The sequence below is a fragment of the Corvus cornix genome, chromosome Z (assembly GCF_000738735.6).
Source record: "Corvus cornix cornix isolate S_Up_H32 chromosome Z, ASM73873v5, whole genome shotgun sequence".
Classification (NCBI taxonomy): Eukaryota; Metazoa; Chordata; class Aves; order Passeriformes; family Corvidae; genus Corvus; species Corvus cornix.
The window spans coordinates 47,751,615-47,776,076 of NC_046357.1; the positions used below are offsets into that span (position 1 = coordinate 47,751,615).

At 38.8% G+C, this 24,462-nt stretch overlaps 1 protein-coding gene across 2 annotated transcripts in view; it reads right to left on the reverse strand.

Moving 5' to 3' along the window:
• LOC104690455 (synuclein alpha interacting protein) overlaps nucleotides 1–24,462 on the reverse strand; it is an 88,238-nt gene that overhangs the window by 37,447 nt on the left and 26,329 nt on the right. For both annotated transcript variants that reach the window (XM_039567315.1, XM_039567316.1), the window contains exons 2-3: nucleotides 12,523–12,625; nucleotides 3,839–3,911 (exon numbers count right to left, since the gene is read on the reverse strand). In XM_039567315.1, the coding sequence (XP_039423249.1) occupies nucleotides 3,839–3,911; nucleotides 12,523–12,579 (130 nt within the window). In that variant the 5' untranslated portion in view covers nucleotides 12,580–12,625. The remainder of the gene's footprint in view (nucleotides 1–3,838; nucleotides 3,912–12,522; nucleotides 12,626–24,462) is intronic.

Here is a 24,462-nt window from a genome sequence, read left to right on the forward strand (position 1 = left end):
CAGCAGTGTCCCTGGCATCAAGGAGAGCCACCCATGTCCTGGGGTGCATCAGGCCCAGCATCGCCAGCCGGGCAAGAGAGGGGATTGTCCCGCTCTGCTCTGCACTGGGGCAGCCTCAGCTTAAGGCCTCTGTGAAGCTTTGGGTGCCACAATATAAGGAGGATCTAAAGATATTACAGAGTGTCCAAAGGAGGGCAACGAAGATGGTAAAGGGCCTTGAGAGGAAGCCATATGAGGAGTGGCTGAGGTTGCTTGGTCTGTTCAGCCTGGAGAAGAGGAGACTGAAGGGAAACCTCATTGCAGTTCTGCAGTTTTCTAATGAGGGGAAGCAAGAGAGGCAGACACTGATGTTGTCTCTGTGCTGACCAGTGACAGGACTTAAGAGAATGGCATAGAACTCTGTCAGGAGAGGTTTAGGTCAGATATCAGGAAAAGGTTTTTCACCCAGAGGGTGGCTGGGCACTGAACAGGCTCACCAGGGAAGTGGTCACAGCACCAGCCTGACAGAGCTCAAGAAGTGTTTGGGCAATGCTCTCAGGCACATGGTGTGACTCTTGGGGTGTCCTGTGCAGGGCCCAGAGCTGGACTTTGATGATTCTTGTGGGTACCTTCGAACTCAGAATGTTCTGTGATCCTTTGATTCTGAGTCAGGACTGAGATTGTGCTGCTGCACGACTTTTATGCACATCTTGCAAAAGGGTGAGGAAGGAACAGGACCTTCCCAACAATACACACCACCAGCCAGTGCTGTTCACTAAAGGGAGGTGATGGCGGGATTTCAAGGAGGAAAAACTACACGCTGGGAAAATATTTGTCAGATTTTCTAATACCTCCCTTTCCAAAAGAACAAATTTGAGCAAAAGTTACAGGCAGTCAGAAATAGTTAAAAAAACCAAAAAAATCTGCTGAAGGAATTATGTGAAATGCTTGAGAAAGCACACTGACTTCTAAACACCAGTATTTGCCTAGGATTAAAAGTGTTTGGAGTAATTTGAGAACAATGTAACCAAATACTTTCATATGTTACTAACTTATTATTCAATGTTTACATGAAAGAGGGAAAGAAAATGGGAATTACAGGGCTATTTACCAAACTTATCTGCAAACAATTAATAGTAGAACTTCCACATTATTAGCCATATAGTTAATAAATGTAATTCCATAATGATGAACTGTCTGGTTTAAATTTGTTCTAACAATCATGCTGGTGAAAATGGTTGCCCATATATATAATTATATTTTAGGTATAGAATTGAATCTTACTTTCTCCATAATTTTGTCTTAACTGTCTTAGTGAACTAAGTATTTTCCTGAGACAAAGATGACAGACATTTGCTTTTTAGACTATGACATATCTTGTCTATGGTCAACTTCTGCTTAACTTTTAGCTCTTCTGAAAAAGTAATTCTTGGATAGTTCTACTTTCATAGTTCTCTCTGTTTTAAAGCAGAAATGCAACCCCTAACAAAGCAGGAGTCAGTATGAGGTAGAAAGTTGGATCAGTTCTTTGTAAAACCTCTGAGATTTTATATTTGTAACTACTTGAATTAAAAATGGAATACAGATATAAAATAGTATGAATTCTTCATGCTGTAGCATGAAAGATTTATTATATAATCCATCTTCATAAAAAATAGCACACAACATCAACACGTTGGTAACATTATTTTAATGATCTACAGTAGAATGAAGGCAAAAAGACTATGTCAAAAGCAACTATGAGAAGTCATCAAATTGGGCCTTACACAATGTTGACTAATCCAGCTCTGTTAGTAGCTCAAGATACTTGAAATTCTGAAGTTTGTACAGAGATGTAAAGTGATACACTTCTGTTCAGCACTATATTATTACTCAGTGATTAAGCAGATTAAAAATAAAAAAAATTTAGTACCATCTCCTATTCATCAAAGTAAGTGGTAAGTAGCAAGAAAAAACAGCTTTTAGTACTATTTCTACTTTGACAATACTATCAGTGCTAAAGGCCTCTTTTTTACTCAAGACTTTTAATCAATCTGGAATTAACTTCCACTGGCAGACTCCCCAGAGCTACTGCTGTCTCCCAGCGATCCCTGTATTTGCTTCTGTCAACCCCTTTTCAAGGGAACAGATGAGTACTGATGTAATTAAAATCATAATTGAAAAATATGTGTCTGCAGAGGCAACCATGGAACAAGAGAGATACACAGCAAGTTGTCAGCATCCCACAATCTAAAGGAAGAGCTCATAACTAGTATTTAATCCTTACTATTGGTCTGTATTTTACTTTATGACTACTACCTGAATTTTAAATGGAGAAAGAAGAACGGGAGGAGGAATATGGGAGAGAATGGTGGGAGCATGTGGGGAGCAATGACAGATTAAATGCTATGGAGAATGGCAGGGAAGCATGAGGAGCAGAAGAGGGAAGAAGTGTGCGAAAAAGAGGAAAGAGGAGAGGAGGAGGTAGGAGGAATGAGAGAAGAATGGGAGAAGAATAGTGTGGAGAAATGGTGTGACAATAGGAAAATGGGGAGAGAGTAGGGAGAATGGGAGTAAGAATGGGTAAGAAGAAGGGAAGGAGTTGGGACAAAAGGGAAGTTGGTAGAATGCAAGGGATGAGGGAGTAGGGAAGAACCAGCAAAAAGGTAGGAAGGACAGAGAAGAAAAGGGATAGGAATGAGGCAGGGGAAGGATAAAAGGGTGTAATGGGGCAGGATGGGAAGAATGAGGGGAATATGGAGTGGAGCATGGGGGAGGACAGGGGGAGACTGGGGTAGAATGAGATAGGGCAAATGGAGTGGAGTCTTCACCTTTTACACTTCTCCCCTGCTTTTGCTCGCAACAAGTAATGCTGTGTGTGCAATCACTGCTATACCCTCTGTGGGCAGTAACTTGCAAGCAAATATGGTAAGGAGAGTTTTGTTTATTGCCAAGGACAGTGGCATGTGATGACCTGGCCTTTAATGACTCTGTTAGAAGAAGTAGCAATCAGAAAATTTCAACTCAAGTTAAACACACTAGAAATTTTAAAAAGTCTGAAAGGAAATATAGAAATAAAAGTTACTGAAGCATAGCATGGCTCTGAAGTCCTTCTATCACCCCATGAATTCCAGATCTCCTGTTTCTGTTATAAAAGTACTTGATGAAACAACATTAACAAAAGTTCAATTAAAAGATCAAAAAGCACAATAAACTTTTCATAGCTCAACAAAAATGCTTCTCTTACCAATTCATTTCTCCTCCATCAGGAAGAGAAAAATAAAAGAGGATTAATCTGATTTACAGATTGAAAAACAACACTGAATGCACTTTTTGTCAGGGGCAGGGGGAAGGTCTCCAGCTGCTTCTCATCTATATGCCATGATTCTTCATTTAGTTTACACTATTAAACTAAAAAACTCAGCTTTAATCTTAACTATTACAGTATGCCTTAGAGTAGATTCTATCATGTAGCATCCTTGATACAGTTTCAGACTCTGGCAAAACATAATCCCTCAGACTGGTCGTGGCCATATGGGTAGTAAATGTATCCAACATTTTTTCATTGGCGCCTACATTATTACGTCTTGTCACCAATGGTTTCTCGGGTTTTCAAGTAAATTGTTGCACATACTGTGGTTTGGAGCTGCTGAGATGAAGCCCTACATTTATCTGCATGCAGCCAAATCCTTTTTTGGAACTTTCTTTCCTTCTAATGAACTAACATCTGTTGAAAAAAAGAAACTCATGTTTCCAGAACACTGTACAGAAATGAGAAAAAACAAAACAGCAGGACACTGCCAAGAAGCTATTGTTGCCAAATTGTGCATGATTTAAAAAAGCCTAGAAAATTATGGGTGGACAGAAGTGGGCATCATACCTGATCTGTCTTCATTTTGTGAATCACACCTTCTACATAATTCTGGGATGGTCTTGAGAGAAGTTACAGAATACTGTAAAAAAGGAAAAAAAATGTATAGAGGTAGTAATTAAAAAAGATAAAAAGTAAGATTTTCAAGAGGTTCAAATGTCATGGATACTAACAAAATCTACAGACCAAGGGTACTTCTGGCAGTCTGATTGTCTTCTTTGGTTGCATGAAAAAAGCAGATGGCACCTGCTGTTGTTTCCCACCTTGAGGCATACAAAACACACTTTCAAAGTTAGAGCAAAGCACCTCCTCACCTCAGATTTTTCCGTCCTGCAGGTCACCACTATTCAAGGCACAAACACAATTCAACACAACGTGAGATACATTGGAAATCAGAACACATCCAGGCTTCACCATAAACCTCAAGGGTCTCACTTTGCCCACCTGTGCATCTATTATGGTGATTGCACTACAACAATCATCATGTTTAAAAATTAGAATTTGAGCTGTCACAAACCAGTACGTAAAAGAGATGCAGAATATTTGTGCTGTAAAGATCTGATATCAGAGAGGGGTGTGTGTATCCACACATATCAGATGACAGGCTTGTTTCTCTAACGTGGGCTTTACTAAAGCAAACTTGTATTATTATTTTGATATGACAAAACACATCTGATATGAATCAGCATGTTATTCTCTGAGTTAGCAATTTAAAAACAGGAAAAAAACATCACAGGTGCCACAGGTATTTTACTAAACAGAAATTTTATCTTTATAAACTTGTGGAATACCTTTGGAAAGACACAAGATCCAGTGTTATAAAACCATACATTCTGATATGCAGTTGCTTTATAGCAAGTCTTCCTTAATCAAATGCTTAAATATTACAGGAATCTCCACTTAAACAAATGAAAATCATTATGTCTGTGAAAGAAATATCAATTACTTTGCTTATACTATTAAAAACAGTATTTTGGAAACTAAAACAGAAAAAAGGCATTTAGGATTAGCACAACTGAAATTTTTCTCAGAATACATAAACACCATATGTTTTCAAAGGAACAGATATTTTTAGTTATATATTTAGTTTGCTGTTGACCAATGAAGAAAAACAACTACATATAAAACCATATGAACTTTCCACACACAAAAAAAACGGTGATACGTTGTTCTGGTTTTTGCTGACAGTTTCTCATTCAGTGTTTGATGTGTTCCTAAAGCACAGCTGGCCATCTCTTTCTAAATAATCTAAATTCAAGCTCATGTGACCAATTGCAGAGTAATTTACTTCTCTGGTGTGAGTTTAAGACTGTTACTCAAATGACTGTAGTTACTTCATGAATCCTAGAAAACCTCCCAGGCCTTACTTTTTTCCTTGCCAACCTAATTCATCAGGGATTGAGAAACCTCAGCCTCAAGAAGAAACCCTCATAAGTATTACCAGGATCAACACTGAACTTATTAATTAAAATGTGTAGCAGCACTCCAGATCTACCCAGTGATTCCAGTCCCCATTAAACAAGGGGTTATCTATGAGGCTGTGACTGCTTCAGGATGTGACAGCCCAAAGCAAAATAGAACAGAGCAGAGACAGGGAGAAGGATGCTACTAAAGAAAAATTAATACAACTTAAACACAGACATGGACAAACACCATGTGCTGCACTTCACTTTAGTTATTATTTAATAAAGCCTGAGCTGTTTAGCTATACATCTTGCTATTTCAGCACAAAGACTTAGAATGCAATGTTGAACTGGTCTAGTAAGATTCTTAAAAGAATCCAAGGAGCATGTCTCCAAGGAATATGGTAGCTTCGTAAGACCAGCTGTTGCAGTTTAAACTATTACGCAGTTTGTAATTCAATTAGAAAGAGGCCTTTTGTATTCTATTGCTATGTGTTTTGTCAAGCAACTTCAAAAACAGAAAGCCATCTTTCTTTTTGTCTTTTTCCTGTTCTTTCTTGCAAGAATAGATTTTTTTCTGTTTCAACATTGCTTTAAAATGTATTCAGTTACCTTGTCCCACTGCCAAAAATCTATTAAATGTTTATAACTTTATTATGCATTTTAATAATATTGCTTTGATTTCATTAACAGATTTCCTCCCACTTACCTCTATCTTTAAAAAGATGTCTGCAAATCTACGTTTCTGCCTTCTGTATTTTGTGCAAAAATGTAAAGAACCAGCTTTTGGTCCAGGAAGCAACAAAAATTACTTTTTCAAGTGGACTTTTCCCAACCATGAAAACAATCCATTCCCAGCTCTTCCCACTAGAACTGATTTATTGCATACTCTAGCTCCAGTTCTAATCATCAGTACTATTTTCTAGCTTTTCTTCAACCATAAATTTCAAGGTTACACAGGACATCAAAAGAGGCTCAGATTGCAACCCTTCCCTGAAACAGAATTTTAGACTTAATGTTTATTTAACAGCATTTAAAATTAATTACTTCCAACTCGTCATTCAATAATTTCAATTTTTTTTGCATACAAAATTAAACACAACTTCTTGCATTTCACCAGTGGAGTAATCACATCAGCCAGAGTTGGGGGCCATGCCCAAGGGCATAACTGACAATGTAAGAGCTGAGCACATCATGTCACTTCGTTAGTCAATGCTTACTGGGATCTTTGGTATTTAATTAAAGTCTGTCGTGGTTGATGGTGACATTCAGTAACAAACTAAGGGCTTGTTCCTAAGGTAATACATGTAATGGAATTTTTGATTACTGTTTGAGGTCTGGGTTCTTTTCCTGCATTTAATGCCTGCCTATGTCCAACCCAAAACAATGAATTCTAATAAACCCCTAAATAACTTTGTAAGATGGAAGAGCAGTATCAACAGCAGATGAGACAAGAAGCAGTAACAAGCAAATGCAAGATATTCCCAGCTTTTTTCAACAGGCACTGCTAATTCAGGGAAAAATGGGGCTTCCCTCACAATACAGTACATTTGTTCGTTATGTAACACTGCACTACAGAATCTGAATTAATGACAATGTTAACCTTTTAAATTTCACATGGTTTTCAAATTTTAATGCAAGAAATTTTAAATAAAACACAGGAGAAAAAGAGGTTTTAATGTTTAAAAGTGTCTTTAATAGGGCTGCTCTGCTCTGTGCCACTTGTCCACCACTTGCAGATGCACTTGTGTCCAAGAAGTAACAGAAAGAAGAAATAACTGATTGTGAGTAGTAGCAGAGAAATATATACAAAACAGTAAAAAACCCAAGTAAATTAAGAAACAGAAGTTACTTTTCAACATTCTGTTGTATCCTAAATGGAGTCAAAGTGCAAAGTTGTATGCATAGCGTGACTCTCAGACCATATTAGCATAACCATGACACCTCCAAAAGCATGAAGCACCACGGCCAACTCCTACTTTTTGCAGTATCAGAACTCAAATCATTTACCGCCACTGGATCAAGTCACCAATGACTTTGTCCTGCTCTTAAATTCACAGCTCTTTGTTTCCATTTTGTTACTGAAAACAGGCACCTCCACCTTCCTACAGCTAATTTTTTTCCAAGTGTTTCCAAGTAGACAGTTTAGCAGTCTCATTTCAGTTTATTTGCTATAGTGGAAAACAAAATGTTTCACTGATACTAAAAACCTATTAAATTAGTAACTTTACAACAATTTATTTTCTTATTAATTTATTAACTGTGTAATGCCATCATCTTTCTGAGACATTTATTTGGGAGTAGCGAGCTATATTGAGAAAATTAAAGGAACAATACTTGGCCTGATGTCGCAGGAAGATTTTTCTCAATAGTAGTGACAATTTAAGCAGCTTCCAAACAAAAAACAGAGAAGGAAAGAGATTAGACTGGTACTGTGCATGTGGGAAATATCACCTCCCCAAAATAAATGTCTTTCTTACAGCTAGGATGAGCATCTTTGGAGCACTGGTTAACTTCTGCTATGTGTTGTTGATAGCATCTTATATAGACACTTGATATGTTATTCTTCCTTTTAGCTTCAAAGGGGACCTACATAAACACTAACACTGTTAGAGGTAAAAAATGAGGTTATTTTGTATTATTTCTGTAAACCAAAAAATAAAATAGTTGCAATAGTTGCTCAATTTGCCAGTGCAATATAAATCCTGCACTCCAATCAAAGAGTTAGGAACCCCTCAGGCAACTATACCAACAGCATAAAACTTCAGAGCAAGAATAAATTTACAGTGAAAATCAGGAGAAATAGGAAAAAGGTGAAAGTGTAAAAACATACATTTGATAATTTGTCTATCATTTAATGCAACTTAAAGGTCTTTTTTTTTTTCCCCCCTTCCTTCCTGGGAGCAGTTATTCATGAAGAAATAAATGAAAATATTCAGCTGGGTTGCTTAATGTCACTGCAGACAGAATATTATTTTTGTTTAACATAAACAAGAGACCCAGAAACCTATTCTGCTGTCTGAAATACAGACAAATATACTGTACCATTTAGATCTTCTAAATGCATCATATTTGCATTCCAGAGCCCTGATGGAGTTGCTGCTGAGATGTAGCTGCTAAGCCACCCTCAATAATATTTTAAAAGTCATAGCAGTCAGTCTCCAATAACTGGATAAAAGTGAGTATCACACTGATTTTTAACAAGGATAAAAAGAAGAGCCTCAGGAACTACTAGCAGGTCAGCCATGCCTCAGTGCCCAGTAAGAGCATGGAACAGATCCCCCTGGAAATTATGCTGAAACATATGGATGGCAGAGAGGTGATTAGAGATAGCTAGCATGGCTCCACAAAGGGAAAATTGTGCCTGACTAAGACAGGGGCCTCCTACAATGGAGTGACAAGAGCTATGGATGTCATCTGCCTCAGCTTCTGTAAGGCCTTTGGCACACTGTATCCAAGTGCTACCTCCTCGCCTCTAATTTGGAGAGATACAGCTTTGATGGATATGTGTACAAGGAGTTGGCCATGTCCAACAAGTTACAATCAACAGCTCAGTTTCCAAGTGAGACCCAAAAATGAGTGGTGTCCCTCAAGGATGCATACTGCAACCAATAGTATTTAAAATCTTTGTCAAAGGACATTGACAATGGGATCAGGTGCACCCTTAGCAAATTTTCACATGACACCAAGCTGAGTAGTGTGGTTGATTTGCTGGAGGGATGGAACGCCATCCAGAAGGACCTTGGGAAGGAGGAAGGAATGCCATCCAGAGGGACCTTGGGAAGGGTTGTGGTGTGAGCCCATGCGAACCTCATAAAGTTCAACAAGATCAAGATCCTGTCCATGTGTCAGAGCAATGCCCAGTACCCATACAGACTTGGTTACAGAGAGTAGCCCTGCAGAAAAGGACTTGGCATACTGGAGGATGAACAATTTTACATTAACTGGCAATGCTCACTTGCAGACCAGAAAACCAATTGTATCCTGCTGCACAAAAAGCCTGGCCAACAGGGTGAGGGAGGTGATTCTCCCCCAGACTTAATTCCTGTGAGAGTCCACCAGGAGTACTGCCTCCATCTCAGGAGTTGCTGGGGCAAAAAAGACATGGACCTGTTCAGTGGCCCAGAAGAAGACCATGAAAACAGCCAGGGGGCTGGAATACCTCTTCTGTGAAGTAAGGCTGAGAGAGTTGGGGTTCTTCATCCTGGAGAACAGGAGGCTGCAGGGAGACTTTCTTATGGCCTTCCAATACATTAAAAAGGCTTATGAGAAAAATAGAGAAAGACTGTTTTCCAGGGCCTGTAGTGACAGGACAAGGGGCAAATGAAAGAACATCAATTTAGATTGACTACAACAAAGCTATTTTTTTACCATGGCGGTAGTCAGATACTGCAACAGGTTGCCCAGAGAAGTTGTGGATGCCCACCCCACATGATTGTATTTGGTTTATGTGGCAAACTAAGAGCAGGGGCTGTCCCCATGGGGGACTGGCCACTGGCAAAAGCTGAGCCCCTCAGAGATATTGGTAGCGCCTCTGGGATAACCAGTTTAAGAAAGGGAAAAAACATTACATAACAGCAGCTGGGAGAGAGGAATAAAAAAATGTGAGACACCAACGTCAGTGAAGAAATAGGGGAAGGCAGTGTTCCAGGTGCTGGAGCAGAGTTCACCTACAGTCACAGGAGCAGATATCCAGCCTTCAGCCCACAGAGGACCTCACACTGGAGTGTGTGGATGTGCCCTGAAGAAACCTGCAGCCTGTCGAAAGACAGTGCTGGAGCAGGCTCTTGGCAAGAACTAATGCCTGTGGAGAGGAATCCACATAGGAGCAGGTTTTCTGTCAGGAACAGTGTCCCTCTCTGAGACCCATGCCAGAGCAGTCTCTTCCTGAAGGACTGTATCTCATGGAAAGGACGCATGCTGGTGCAGTCCATGAAGAACTGCAGCCTGTGGGAAAGACTCACACTGGAGAAAGTCACAGAGGACTGTCTGCAGTCGGTGGGACCCCGTGCTGGTACAGGCATGAAGAGGATGAGGAGGAGGGAATGGCAGAGACACTCTGTAATAACCTGAATGCAAACCCCATCCTCCCCTATCCCCCTGCACTTACCGAGGTGGCAAGGCAGAGAACTCCAGAGTGAAGTTGAGACTGAGAAAAGGCGGGGGGGGAGGGGAAGGTACTTTTAGATTTTTCCTTGTTTCTCATTATCCTGTGCTGTTTGATTGGCAATAAATTAATTTCACCAAGAGGAGGCTTTTTTGCCCATGACAGTAATTGCTGAGTGGTGTTCCTCTCCTTAAAGCACAAGCTTCTTGATGGAGTGGGAGTAACAAGAGTGGCTTGGTGGCCACCTGGTGACCAGTCAATGTCAACCCATCACAATGAGCCTTGGAGCTACCTGATCTACCTATGAGAGGGAGATTGGAACTGAATGACCTTTGAAGGTCCCTCCCAACCAAAACCATTCTATGATTCTGTGATATTGGAGAAATGTACCATTTCCTGTTCTCATGTACAAATGCAACATAAAAAAAAAAAGCAAAGGAAAAAAACCCAAAAACCCAAACTCCCCCCACCCCTTTCCCTGACTTACATATATATTTGCCTTTTAAAACAAATTCCTGTCTTTCTGTCTATCTTTTTGACTATTACATTTTGGTCAGTTTTGCTGAAATGGACTACATGCGTCTGGTCTGCAAACAGTGGCTTTCTAACAGAGGTACATTTGTAAGTGCATCATTTTAACAGCCTTCTTGCTGCCTATATTATCAGTCACTTTTCTGCACTGGATTAGAACCAGAGGGCTAGCAGGAATAATATAATTTGCTAATACAGATGCTATGCAGCTGCTCTTACCAGAGCAGGCTAATGATAAAATGTGAAGGTCAGGTATTTCTAAACTGTGTATGATGAGATATGAGTAGAGCACTAGAGTAACCATGAATTCTCTTGTTGATCTGGGTTCTGGCAACAAATCCTTTGTTCTCTTCCCTGCTAAAGCAGGGAGTAAAACTGCTACCTCAATCATTTGTGATGTTTTTTACTCAATGTTCAGCTTCCACTGAAAGAACAGGCTATTAAAGCAGGCAGCCTGAGCTGTTCAGCAGAAAAGTGAGTAACCTAACCCACCAGTATGCAGCAACAGCCACAATGGGAGGGACATGGAAAGGTTACATCTATTATGTTTTACAGTTTTACAAAACTGAGTATAGAAACAGATACCAGGAAATAATTTAGCATATAACAGTAATAAAAAGAAAGTTGCCCATAATAAGGTATTCACTCAAGATTGGCTCATTGTCTTGTAATATTTTGGGCATTTGCCATATTCTGCTTTAATAAAAATTCAACAGTACAATAGGTAGAAAAAAAATTCCCTTCAAAAGGAATTTGTCAGTGAATAAAGCATCTGGAATGTTTTAAAATGAATCAAAAGTCCCAAATGCTAACGGGAAAACCAGGCCCTTCGTATTAAAAAAAAAAATTAAACTATAAAACTATGAAACATGTGGAAAGAGATGGTGGCATACTTTCATCTAAAAATTGAATTTATAAATTCTCTTACAGGAGATTCAATTTTTGTATTCAAGTTTATTTTTGATAGAACATTAAATATATGAACAACTCAATTGCACAAAAAGCAGAAACACTGGCAGTAGTACTAGTACTGTGAATAATAGAGAAATACACAGTATCAGTGCCTCCTATAAGAACACTAACAATGTAGTCAGCAACACAGCAACACAGTAACACAGTATTTTTTCTTGCAATTACAGGTGCAGTTGTTTTTATGTGACACTAAGGATCAGTGCTGCCTATGAATCCCTGGAAGTCTTTCTATCTCTTTCTGTACTCTATCACATCACACCTATTCATAAAATACTGCTGTACTGGGAAATGGCTACTGGTGAAAAGGGCAGAGGTGAGAGAAGCAGGTTTTTTACAACTGAAATACATTCAATTAAAGATAAAATTTTGGTGTCTAAGGCTAGGTCTACAGCACATATAGTTCATTCAGGACAATACAGGAGAGAAGCAGTCCAGAAATGAAACTAATTTAGTAATTTGATTTGCAAGTAATTTTTATTACCTGAAGGAGAGGAATCAAGTTTTCATTCCAAGCTTATTAGAGAGATTTCCTTTACAAAACATCTGATCTTGACTTCTAAATTCAACCTATCTAAACATTCCTCTATATAAAATAAAAAGAACAGTGCTGCTTTTTACATGAGGACTTAGATATCTAAGGTTGTCTCAACTTGAACAAATACAATAAGACTTGTACTTACCGATACATCATCACTAAAATCTATTTCATCCAAATCAAGGTATTCAGGGGCTTCCATTATTCTTCTATGGACATTTTGGGTGAGTCAGCACATTAGTAAAGACCTAATTAAGAAAACAGAAATGGATTGCCTTTAGAGAGCCAAAACCACACAGAAGTGATTTCATATAGTTGCTAGATTACTGAAATATTTAACTTGAATCAGAATAATTTGCCACCTCTACTCCGCATATTGTGAAGAAGACATTTCAGTTGTTTGGGAGAACACCTAAGTACTACTTGAAGTAGAAGTCAAAAATACTTTATTCAGCATCACTCAGTCCCTCCAGAAATTCAATACAGGTATAAAGACCTAAGCTGTTGAACATCCTCATGACCTTGCATAGTTGTGTTAATGATGTGTGGTGTCTTAAGGATGAGACATTTACCCACAGCAACTCCTGTTATCCTCTGCCCAAGATGGCAGAAAAGAACTGAGAATCCTGCTGTGCACAGACAACAAAATCCTATCACACCTTATCTCTGCTTACAAGCAGTCTAACACACAATGCAGCCAGTGCTTTTTTACCACCCCTCAAGCTGTGAGTGCACATCCCCCAGAACGAAACCGAATGCAGTGCCAGAATTATATTATGTGCACTAATTATCAGGGGGATTAACCATTTTCCTACAGCAAGACAAAAAGAACAAATTCTCTTGCAAAGCAAGAAATTTGGCTGGAAAAGTCAATATTAGATCTGAATAAATTGAAGCTTCAACAACGAGAAGATCAAAGACAATAAACCCCTCATTGTCAATCCTAGCTAGAATGAAGTTGTGTGTTATCACTACAGATAAGTGCAACAGAAGTAGAAGTAGAAAAGGAAGGTACTTTAAAGGAAGCTGAACAATGAAAGCACAATGCATTTTCAAATAAGGTGAGGCATTACATAAGGAATAAGTATTATTATAGAAGAAAATTAAATCCTCCAGTACATGTACATAACAAAAGAAAACACCTTAAGGGAAAAAAATAACACAAACACAATTTATTCATATGACAACTACCAAGAAATACGTTTACGAATAATGAAATCAGCTGTGTACACCAAAATAAAATCACTGTGTGAAATATTCACATGCCTTTAAAAATGTCCTAGGATACGAGGCCTGAAAAAAACACTTTTCTGCAAGTGTCACTGGCAAACAAAACTTCAGTAATTAATCTCCCTAATAACATGCTATTCAAGCAAAAAGCTGACCTTAACACACCTGTTCTTGAGAAGCTATTAGAGTAGGGAAAACTCCAGTATTATGCTGAAATAGCTGGAAAAGCAAATTTTTGTTTCTCACTGAGTTACTGAAGCACTGTCAGCATAATTTTCTCATTAAGTGAATGTTCTGGTTTTGGCTGGGATGGAGTTAATTTTTTTTACAGTAGATACTGTAGGGCTGGGATTGGGATTTGTGCTGGAAACAGAGTTGATAATTCAGGGATGTTTTCATTACTGCTGAGCAGGCTTACACAGAGCCAAAGACTTTTCTGCTCCTTACTCCTCCCCACCTGTGAGCAAGCTGGGGATGCAAAAGCAGTTGAGATAGCCAGGAGAGCTGATCTCAATTGACTCAATGGGATATTCCACAAAAGATGACATCATGATCTGCATATAAAGCTGGAAGAAGGAAAAAGGGGAGTGTTTGGAGTGATGGAGTTTGTGTCTTCCCAGGTCAGTATTATGCATGATGGGGTCCTGCTCTCCTGGAGATGGCCAAACACCTGCCTGCCCGTGTGAAATGGTGAATTAATTCCTTGTTTTGCTCTGCTTGCATGCACAGCTTTTGCTTTCCCTACTAAACTGTCTTGATCTCAGCCCAAGGGTTTTCTCACTTCTATCCTCCAAGCAGTTGTGTGGTGACACTGGAGGACAGCAGCATGTAAGAACAACCTCGGCTACCTATAATTTGCCCTCATTGTGACTCTTAGACTTGAGTGAAGCAGTGGGAAAAGAGAAGGCTGCAGAAAGGTAAAACTGGAAGTGTCTCCATTGTGAAACTCATCAGAAGCTTTTTATTTTGCACATTCCCAAATGCTAAGTTTATTCTCAGAGGGAACCAGTAAAATCAGACAAAAGCCTGACAATGAAAGGAAATAGCTATTGTGCAAAGGCATGACACATTCAAGTCCACAAATTTCTGCACTACAGATTTTCCTTAACAGAAACAAAAAATTTCAGTATATTTTTTAAACATTTATGTATTTGGGAGACATTACAGCTTACTTGTAACAAAGTGCATTGCCAATATGAATTGCAGTGGTTGGCAAGGCAAGGTTTTGGTAGTGGGAGAGTTATAGGGTTGGCTTCTGAGAGAAGATGTTAGAAGCTTCCGCTGTGTCTGATGGAGCCAGTGCCAGATGACTCCAAGACAGACCCATTGCTGACCAGAGCTGAGCCCCTCAGTGATGGTGGTTGCACCTATGGGGTAAGAGATTTAGGAAAGTGAAAAAGTTACTGTGCACCAGCAGCCAGGAGAGAGGAGTGAGAACATATGAGAGCAACTGCCCTGCAGACACCAAGGTCAGTGAAGGAGGGGAACAAAACATTCCAGGTGCCAGAGCTGGGACTCCCCTGCAGCCCATCGTGAAGAGCATGGTGAGGCAGCTGTGCCCCTACAGCCCATGGAGGTCCATGGAGAAGCCTGTGGGGGACCCAAAGGCTGTGATCCCACGTGAAGTCCATGCTGGAGCAGGCTCCTTGCAAAACCTATGAGCCTGTGGAGAATGGAGACCATGCAGACGCAGTTTGCAGGCAGGACTTGTGACCTCCCTCTACAAAAGTTGAGACTAGCTGTCAGTCTATCACTGTGACTATTGACACCAGCTCAAATCAACTCATGGTCAGTTTTTGAAGTCAGACAAATGCTGACTTTTACCAGCCACCAGAGAGTGGTTGGGCACTGGAACAAGTTTCCCAGGGAACAGGTCTCAGCATGAAGCCTGACAGAGTTCAAGGTTTATTTGGTCAATGTGCTCAGACACATGATGTGACTCTTGGGGCTTTCTGTGTAGGGCCAGAAGCTGGATTTGATGATCCTTGTGATCCCCTTCAAACTCAGAATATTTTTGTATGGTTGTATGATTCTGTATGTACTACCCTATCAAATTAAAGGACTCTGTTACTACATAAGGTGATAAATGTATGAAGCAAGAATAAGCATTAAAATCTAAGTTTAAAGGTTAAAAACATACATGGACCATATAAAATACAAGTAGTCTGAAAACAAACCAAAGCTTCCACGAATTTCAGTTTTTCACTAGAATTAAATGGATTAAAAGCTGCCCACTCATTATATTTAAAAATCAACAGAAGAGATAAATAAAGCTACTTTAAACATGTCACATAAGGAAGAATCAAGAAGTGACCCAGAGTTTTTATTTTCAACTAAAACTGAAATTATTCAGTTACAATTAAATTATAAATTTTTTTTAAATAAAATTTTGAAATAATTTTTAAAGCAAAATTTAATTATCCACTTAATAAAATTATTCAGTTAATAAAAACTCCAGTAAAAAAAACTCCAGTAGAAAAAACTCCATCACTTCAGTAAAATAACTATTATTCCTGGTTACCACATATCTCAAGATTTTCGAACAGAAAGATCTCAACCTTTCAAACTTATTTTTTCGCTCTAAATTGGAAGCCATTGAAGCAAAAAAAAAGTGCTGTATCCATGCACAGCTGCCAGAAGGATATTCATTCCACCTAGTGATGTAAAAAACCCATGAAGTCAGTCCACAGTCCTGCATCATAACTTCCCCAAAATATTATCTTCTGTCTTTTCAAAACTTAAAGACTATGAAATGCACAAAGGCTGAAGAGAAAGTTAATAACCTAAACAAAGACATTTTCTCTATGGAAAACTTTCTGCAAATAGTGTTCAGTTCTATGAAAAGAAAGGGCAAGAGATTAATGTATTCTCTTCGCTACACGATTTTAGTTTTCTTCTTAATGAAGTAAAACTGGACAGCACCTCAAGACAATTACTATGAACAAATAAGATTTCTCATGACTATACTTGGAGTTTTACACAAAAGGTGTGCTTTTTGGATACAATTTAATACAGTAGAACTCCACCATGCGTAATGCAAACCATATGGTAAGGATAGTACTCAGAGCTGTGACTATTTTGAGAGCTTTGCAACAGCTGAATCCAGCACACCACCAGAAGCACAAACAATCTAAATAGGATCCACAGGAAGATCATAAGCACAACTGGTTAAATTCAAGGTAGAAATAATTGCAACCAAAATTGCAACTGCCAGCAGCGGCTGACATGAGATGAATAATGTTTTTCCAGCACCAATATCAAAGCAATACAGATGACTGTCTCTAGCTTGTCAGCAGAAATGCTTGACATTTAACCTATAAATGTTCCTAACTGCATTTTGGAAGCTAGTAATTGAATATTCCACAAAATTTTAACCCCAAAAAGGGCATTTCCTGTCTGGAGATTTGACTTGCAGAGACATATGCACACACATGTGTGTTTTATACAGGTTAAAGAAAGCTGGTCGGCTCTCAAAATTCACATCTAAAAGAAGAAAATCACATAAACATCATCCATATGTACTCAGGGAAAAAAAGTGTTTTTACAATTTTGTGAACCAGTTCACCAGGAGAAATCAGGATAAAAATTACTACATAGAAATGGGGTAATAGTAGTATTATTGGTCCAATAACATATTGCATATGCTGCATTGCAGCAGACAGTAGTATTTGAAACCAAACTCATCCTTCTCCTTTTCAAACATGAGCAACAATCATTGTTTTTTGCAAAACAGATTTCCTCTGTTGTTTTCCTTCTCAGCTAAAACTAGACACGTGAGCTCAAATCCAGCTGCTAACTTTCAACAAAATCAGATGAATGAGGGAAAAAAGGGGCAAAAAGAGCTATTTTCAGTATAATACTAATATTACTAATAATAGTAGCAATGAAGTTTTAGATGCAGGGAACAAGTCCGTCAATTTCTGCAAACACTAAAAACCCACTCTGGATTGATGGCACATATTACCAACAGAGGTAATGCTTACAATTGTTCACAGATTTAGTTTCTAAGGTACATCAAGCCTGGGATTTTTCTCTCCACACAGTCTCAAACAAACAGTCACACCATCAGGAATCCCTAGGGGCCAGTGTGCCTTTTGAGGATGAAGTAGATGATGCAGGAACAGCAGAAATGCTTTAAGAGTCATGTCAGCTGTATCATGTAATCCATACTAGTGCTCATAGGCAAGAACAAGGCCATATAGGTGAGCATTTGCTGTCAGACAATTAACTGAGTGAATGAAGGGACTGATAGAGCAGGCAGGAGATATGCAAACATCAGGTTCAGGTTCTTGTTGTGATTGCTCAATGTAAAACTGTGGAACAAAACACCTTAACTGATTTGTAGTGATGCCTTTGCCACAAGGCTGTAGTGAATTCAGCAGCTTTGAAAGGAAACTGATCCAGTGTCACAGACAAGAGCAGTCTCAGTGTAGCATGTGAAAGGCTAAATCCAAGAGGGAGCACAGGGAAAATGTCCTTTATTGAATCAAAATAAAACAAGTAATTGAAAATGCGTAATTTTAATTATTTATGGATACATAAAAACAAAGAACAAATAACAATAAAAGATCTGCTGTCAATTAAATCTTTATTTCAGTTGTAACTCATAGAAATCCTGCTAAATGCCACATGGGATTTTATTTTCCACATGTCAAAACTACTTTAACAAAATATTTGGGGATTTACTTAAACTTTCAATCAAATATAAAGTGAATCAGATGTAAAATACTTCTAAGTTTCCTTTAGCACAGTCAGTATTAAAGATTTAGGCTTTAAATGCCAGAATGCCATGACAGTTGCTTTTTAATTAGGGGATAAGGTTACATTTTTCAATTATAGGTCTAAGATAACAAAATAAACATATGGTCCTTTCCTAAGCATCAGGAGCTATAGTAGCTCAAGATGAACAAGATCTGTGGGCAGAAATGAAAGACTTTACATCTTTAATTTAAGCACACAGTATGTGTTTCAACTAATGCTTGAAATCTGGTAAGCATCTGAATTTTATTCCCTACCATTAAGAAATACCAAGATCGTAACCCCAAAATTCTTCACTTTCAAACAAATAGAACTGTGTAACATTACATTATGTTAAATCAATTCAGCATGCAATGAAAAGCACAGCACCCAATTAAAATCTACTGTTGAGGAAGGCACGTCAACACTAGGAAATGCCTAAAACTGAATTCAGTTTCTCCATCCTCATATTCTACTGTAACACATAAGTTCTACCAAAAATTAGTTTGGCCTTCCACCTATTTAATACACAATGTGTGGAAAGCACTACAGTATGTCCAGGAGCACTGCCATAACTGGGGGATGTGAGAACTGGACTGCTGAGTGAAGGCAAGAAAGCTTAGTTGCTGGGTCCTAGCAGAGCTGCTCTGGACTAACACTACCATTTCTCTAGCGACCCCGTCACTTCTTACACTCCCTGGTGCCTGGCTGTGTGTTGTCTCCTATTAAAGATTACATGTTCTTCAAGACAGGGATTGCGTGGTCACTCTACATTTATCTGGCTTTTTGTATAGCTGGCGCCTTTGTCTACTAACTTTTTGGTGCAAGAGTAATTCAATTAAATATAAACATAATACAAATACACTACAGCAGGCCCTGGAAGAGGACACATTTGAAACTTTGTAGAAGATGCCCACGACAACATCTTTATTCACCAAATACAGATGGTGCCTTTGCAAGTGATAAATGCAGAGGTCAAGGAGAAAGCATCAAAGACATAGAAAGCATACAGTTTTATTAGAATAGAATAGAACAGAATAGAATAGAATAGTTCAGTTGAAAGGGACCTACCATGATCATGTAGGTATGAGTAATAGTTTAAATTTAACAGTATACACATATGCACTCTTAGAAGACCTCAGCTTCTAACTCATATTTCTATTATCTTCATTATCTCTAAAGGGGGAATACTTGGATATAATCAATAAATTTTTAAGCAACGTGATTCCGGGAATATAAAGAGTAACAATGAAGCTCAAATTGAGGTTTATTTGCTTTTCAAGCATAGACTTCACGCATAAATAAAATGGCAACATGACAGACGGTTAGACTGTGTTGATACTTTTAAGTCATATAAGGATTTGTGATAATATAATGTACTCTGAACTGCATTGTGCAATCAATTTTTGTTACCCTCTAGATCTCCCAAAGTGTTTTTTCTAATTATGTGATGTGACATTTTTTCTATAACTGGTCATTGAAATTACCTATCAAGTCAGATCTTAAATACAAAAATAGAAAGGGAAGGCTCAACAGGAGCAATAGTACATATTAAAGAGTTAAGATGAATTTTAAATAACAATTTATTGAAAAAAAAAACAAGTTACAGTGAAGCTGAAAAATTATGGGATTTATTTCAGTGAAGGAATGTATTCTGCAATCAGGATTACCTAATCCCTTATCGCATTTATTCAGAAATACTCCTGAGTTTAAAGTTCACAGCAGCAATTCATAATAGTATGATACTTCTAAAGCAAGTAAAAATAAAAGCACTGCTTTTAATCACCACTCAAGTACTACCAGTGCACAAGCTATACTGATAGGACAGGAAGACAGAACTCAGCAAAGCACAACAATTTTCCAAGACCACAAGATGCTGTTCATAAAATTTTACTTCAGAAAAACTCTGCATGCCAGACATGCAGATATAATCCACCTACAGTGGAATACACCTGAATAGTCACAAATACTGAGACCAGTTCTGTTCTTAAGGAAGCCAGTGTACACGCAGGACTGATGTAAGGTAAGAAAAACTGTATTTATTCATGGTCAAACATAACTAAACTTCTCCTAGTCATATACCCAGACCCTGAGCACATGTGTTCATCCATGTTGGTTGCATATAAAGGGCAGGACTGTCCCGCTCTGCTCTGCACGGGGGCAACATCACCTTAAGGCCTCTGTGAAGTTTTGGGTGCCACAATATAAGAAGGATCTAAAGCTATTAGAAATTGTCCAGAGGAGAGGTATGAAGATGGTGAAGGGTCTTGAGAGGAAGCCATATGAGTTGTGGCTGAGGTTGCTTGGTCTGTTCAGCCTGGAGAAGACTGAGGGAAGACCTCACTGCAGTTCTGCAGTTTCCTCATGAAGGAAAGTAGAGAGGCAGACACTGATGTTGTCTCTGTGCTGACCAGTGACAGGATTTAGGAGAATGGCATGAAATCTGTCAGGGGAGGTTTAGGTTTGATATTAGGAAAAGGTTCTTCACCCAGAGAGTGGCTGGGCACTGAACAGACTCCCCAAGGAAGTGGTCAGAGCACCAGCCTGACAGAGCTCAAGAAGGGTTTGGGCAATGCTCTCAGACACATATTGTGATTCTTGGGGCTGTCCTGTGGAGGGCCCAGAGGTGGACTTTGGTGATTCTTGTGTTTATCTACTGATTCGGGATTTTCTACACTTCTGTGATTCTACTATTAAATTCTATGGAGTCTTAAGGGAGATGCACAATTTCTGCACAATTTCTGCAGCCCAGAAAGCCAAACATGTCCAAACCAAAAGAAGCGTGACCACCAGGTCAAGGGAGGGGATTCTGCCCCTCTACTCTGCTCTCATGAGATTTCTGCTCGGTGCTGTTTCCAGTTCTGGGGTCCTCAGCACAGGAAAGGACTTGTTGGAGTGGGTCCACAAGAGGGCCACAAAAATAACTAGAGGGAGGGAACACCTTTCCTACAAGGAAAGGCCAAGAGAGGGGTGTTCAGTTTGAAGAAGAGAAGGGTCCAAGGAGATCTTACTGCAGCTTTTCAATACTTCAAAGAGGGCTCACAGGAAATACGGGGACAGATTTTTAGTAGAGACTGTAGTGATAGAACAAAATGTAATAGTTAGTTTAAACTAGGCATAAGGAATATTTTTTTTGCAATATGGGTGGTGAAACCCTGGAACAAGTTGACAGCTTGTCATCTGCTAACTATCCCTGCCAGTATTCAAGGTCAGCCTGGACTGGGCTCTGAGCAACCTGATCTAGTTGAAGATATCCCTGCTCATTACAAGGGATTTAGGCTAGATGACCTTTCAAAATCCCTCTGATTCTATGATTTTGAAGAAGTCATGTGGAAGTAGGTAATAGTATATGGTTCACCTACTCTTCTGCTTCCATGAAATTAATGGAAAATTCATCACAATCTCAGCCATTTTAACATCAAATATATTTAACTTCTACAAAGACTGACACTATGTACTCTGTAAAACGTATGTTGGCATACACAGGGTGAAGAAAAAGCATGCTTATTACGACACAGTTCCTCATGTTTGTTGGAGGTTTTTTCAGCACACTGAGTAACTTCAGATAACTTCATGCAAGTGTTACCCTAAGGATGACATCTGAGCTGCAGTAACATACAAACAAGCTTTGCCATTGATATCTGTGTGACTAAGATGTTACCCACCTTAATGCAAGGAGTGTCTATGTGGCTGTTGGAAGCATCTCCTTGCTTTTTAAAATTCTGGTCCATTTAGTTGTCTCATGAACAACCATAACACTTAGTATTAAAAGAGAGTGATTCTACTCCTTGATTTCTAAAATAACACAGCAACCTAACAAAAAGAAACTAATATTCAGGCTACTGGGTGACCGGACTAACTGAAGAGTTGTTTTTACTGTAACCCAACTTGAAAGACATCTGCTCGCTGCAAACCACCTCGGATTTCTTATAAAAAACCCATTCTTTCCACCCAAAAGTTTTATATTCCATCAATATTCAAGTATAAAGAAGTGTGGACATCAAGCACTCAGCCAGAAATATGCACTGGAGCATTCTGGAGTGAGGCCTAGAAAAACAAAGTTGTTTGTTTCAATTAGCCTTGAAAAAGAAACCTTACGAGTTGGAAATTTATAGCTGTTATTTCAAAACCGCCACAGCATACGATTCAAGCACTGTAAAAAAGCTAATACACTGTCTGCTTAAGTTTAATGACAGGATCAAAACAAGTAAGAGGTCAACTGATCTGTTGAAGAATATTTAATTGGCTGTATTTGATTAATTTATGGTTTTATTCCCTTTGAAGTACTACATGGTTGTTCTTAATATGAAATATCCCACAGTCATGCAAAATTAATATGCTTATCTCATTTCAATCTTGCTTATATGGCAACTGCTTCAGTTATTTCAGACCAGCTAACTCCTTCTATATGCTTTAGGACTTATCAACATGCAGGTCAAAACCAGATCAAACAACTTCCCTTTGTACATAATGTATGTACATATATGTGTAAAAGCAGGGAAAAACTGGGGAAAAAACCTCACTAGAACGCAGAGTAAGAATAAACACTACTCCATTATCACAACTTGTTTTTACAATACCACTGTTGGTAGTGATCTACTGACAAGGGAGGCCAGAGTGGGACAGTGGCTGCACTGGACACTCTGTGTTTGGAGTGAAACATAGTGCGCTGCCTCAGATGTAGTCCCAGACAAACTGTACAAAAAGCAGGTGGTGGGATTTAATTCAACTTGTAACATCCTAAATTTTGCATTAGAAGTGGAATTGGGTCTGGCTTAGCCACTTACCCAGTTGTCAACTCATTCCAGCAAGAAAAGCATTGCTTTATGAAGGTACCACACACAGAGGTACAGCTTGTGCTGAGCGCACTGCAGCAGCATCCTCTCCTCCTCACTGTGACATGCTGCTATATTTGCACCCTGGGACCACAGAGTAACTTTAACCATTAATGTCTATAAGCTCATTCCTTATTTAGTAATTTTCCATATTACAAAAAGAGGCTCTCCCTGTGAGGGGAGATTAAATGAAACAATGCACTATTCATTCTCAACCATCTTTTGTTAATGGCCGTTAAACTAGTCAAGCATGGAAAACAGCCTGTAGTTCTACTTATTTCTACTGCTGCTTTCATGCCACTTACCTAAGCTGTGGAGTACTACTTCCTGCCAACCACTGACCCTATTAGGGCATGAGGGCTGCTCCCTTCACTTGTTATAAAGGGTCTTTACATAGTAATGAACTTCTGTTTCTTCCTTTATACTGCTCTGTGAATATGCATTTATTATCATGCTATCTTCAGTTACCACTTGTTCTCAAAATTTGTTCAGTCTTCCCATTGAACATTTTTGTGACAGCATGACTAAAATAACAAAGAGTTTCTGCTTAACGCAGAGAATAATAGTTACCAAATCTCTATTACAAGAGAAATATTAATGTCCATTTGAAATTACCAACTTGTAAGTTTAAAAACCTGTCACCCAGAGGCATAAGAAATAGTCACAAATAAAGTGAGCCACTTAAAGTGTGAAGTTTTTATCATTCATGTATGAAATGGCCGCTTCCCACAAAGAAGACCAGCATCATCTCCATGAAATATAATTTATTTTCTCAAATGAAATGTTCCTATAACTTCAAAAAGGACAATTGAGGTAAACACGGCATTTACAAGAAGAAAATGTGACAGCAAAAACTCTATTAAAAAATTATTTTCCATGAACTAAAATCAACTTTTAGAAAAGGGAAAGTTCATTTTCTCAAAGGAAAAAATGAAAAAGTGAGTACAGACATTTAGAACAGCTTTATATATCCTCAAAAATAACTGGTAGATAAATCAACATTATCATCCAAAACAGCAGCACAGAGTAGGTGAGGTTAAAGCACAGAATGTCATAGGCTGAAAGGGTCCGCCTGAGTTCATTTAGTTCAACCCCTCTGCTCACACAAGGTCAGGTAGAGCAGGTTAAATCCAGGACTACACCCAGCTGGTTTCTGAATATCTTTAACGAAAGAAACTCCAAAATGTCTCTGGGCAACGTGGGCCAGTGTTTGACCAGCCTTACAGAAAAAAGTTTCCTTGTGTTTAGATGGAATTTCATGAATTTCACCTTGTGCCAACGGC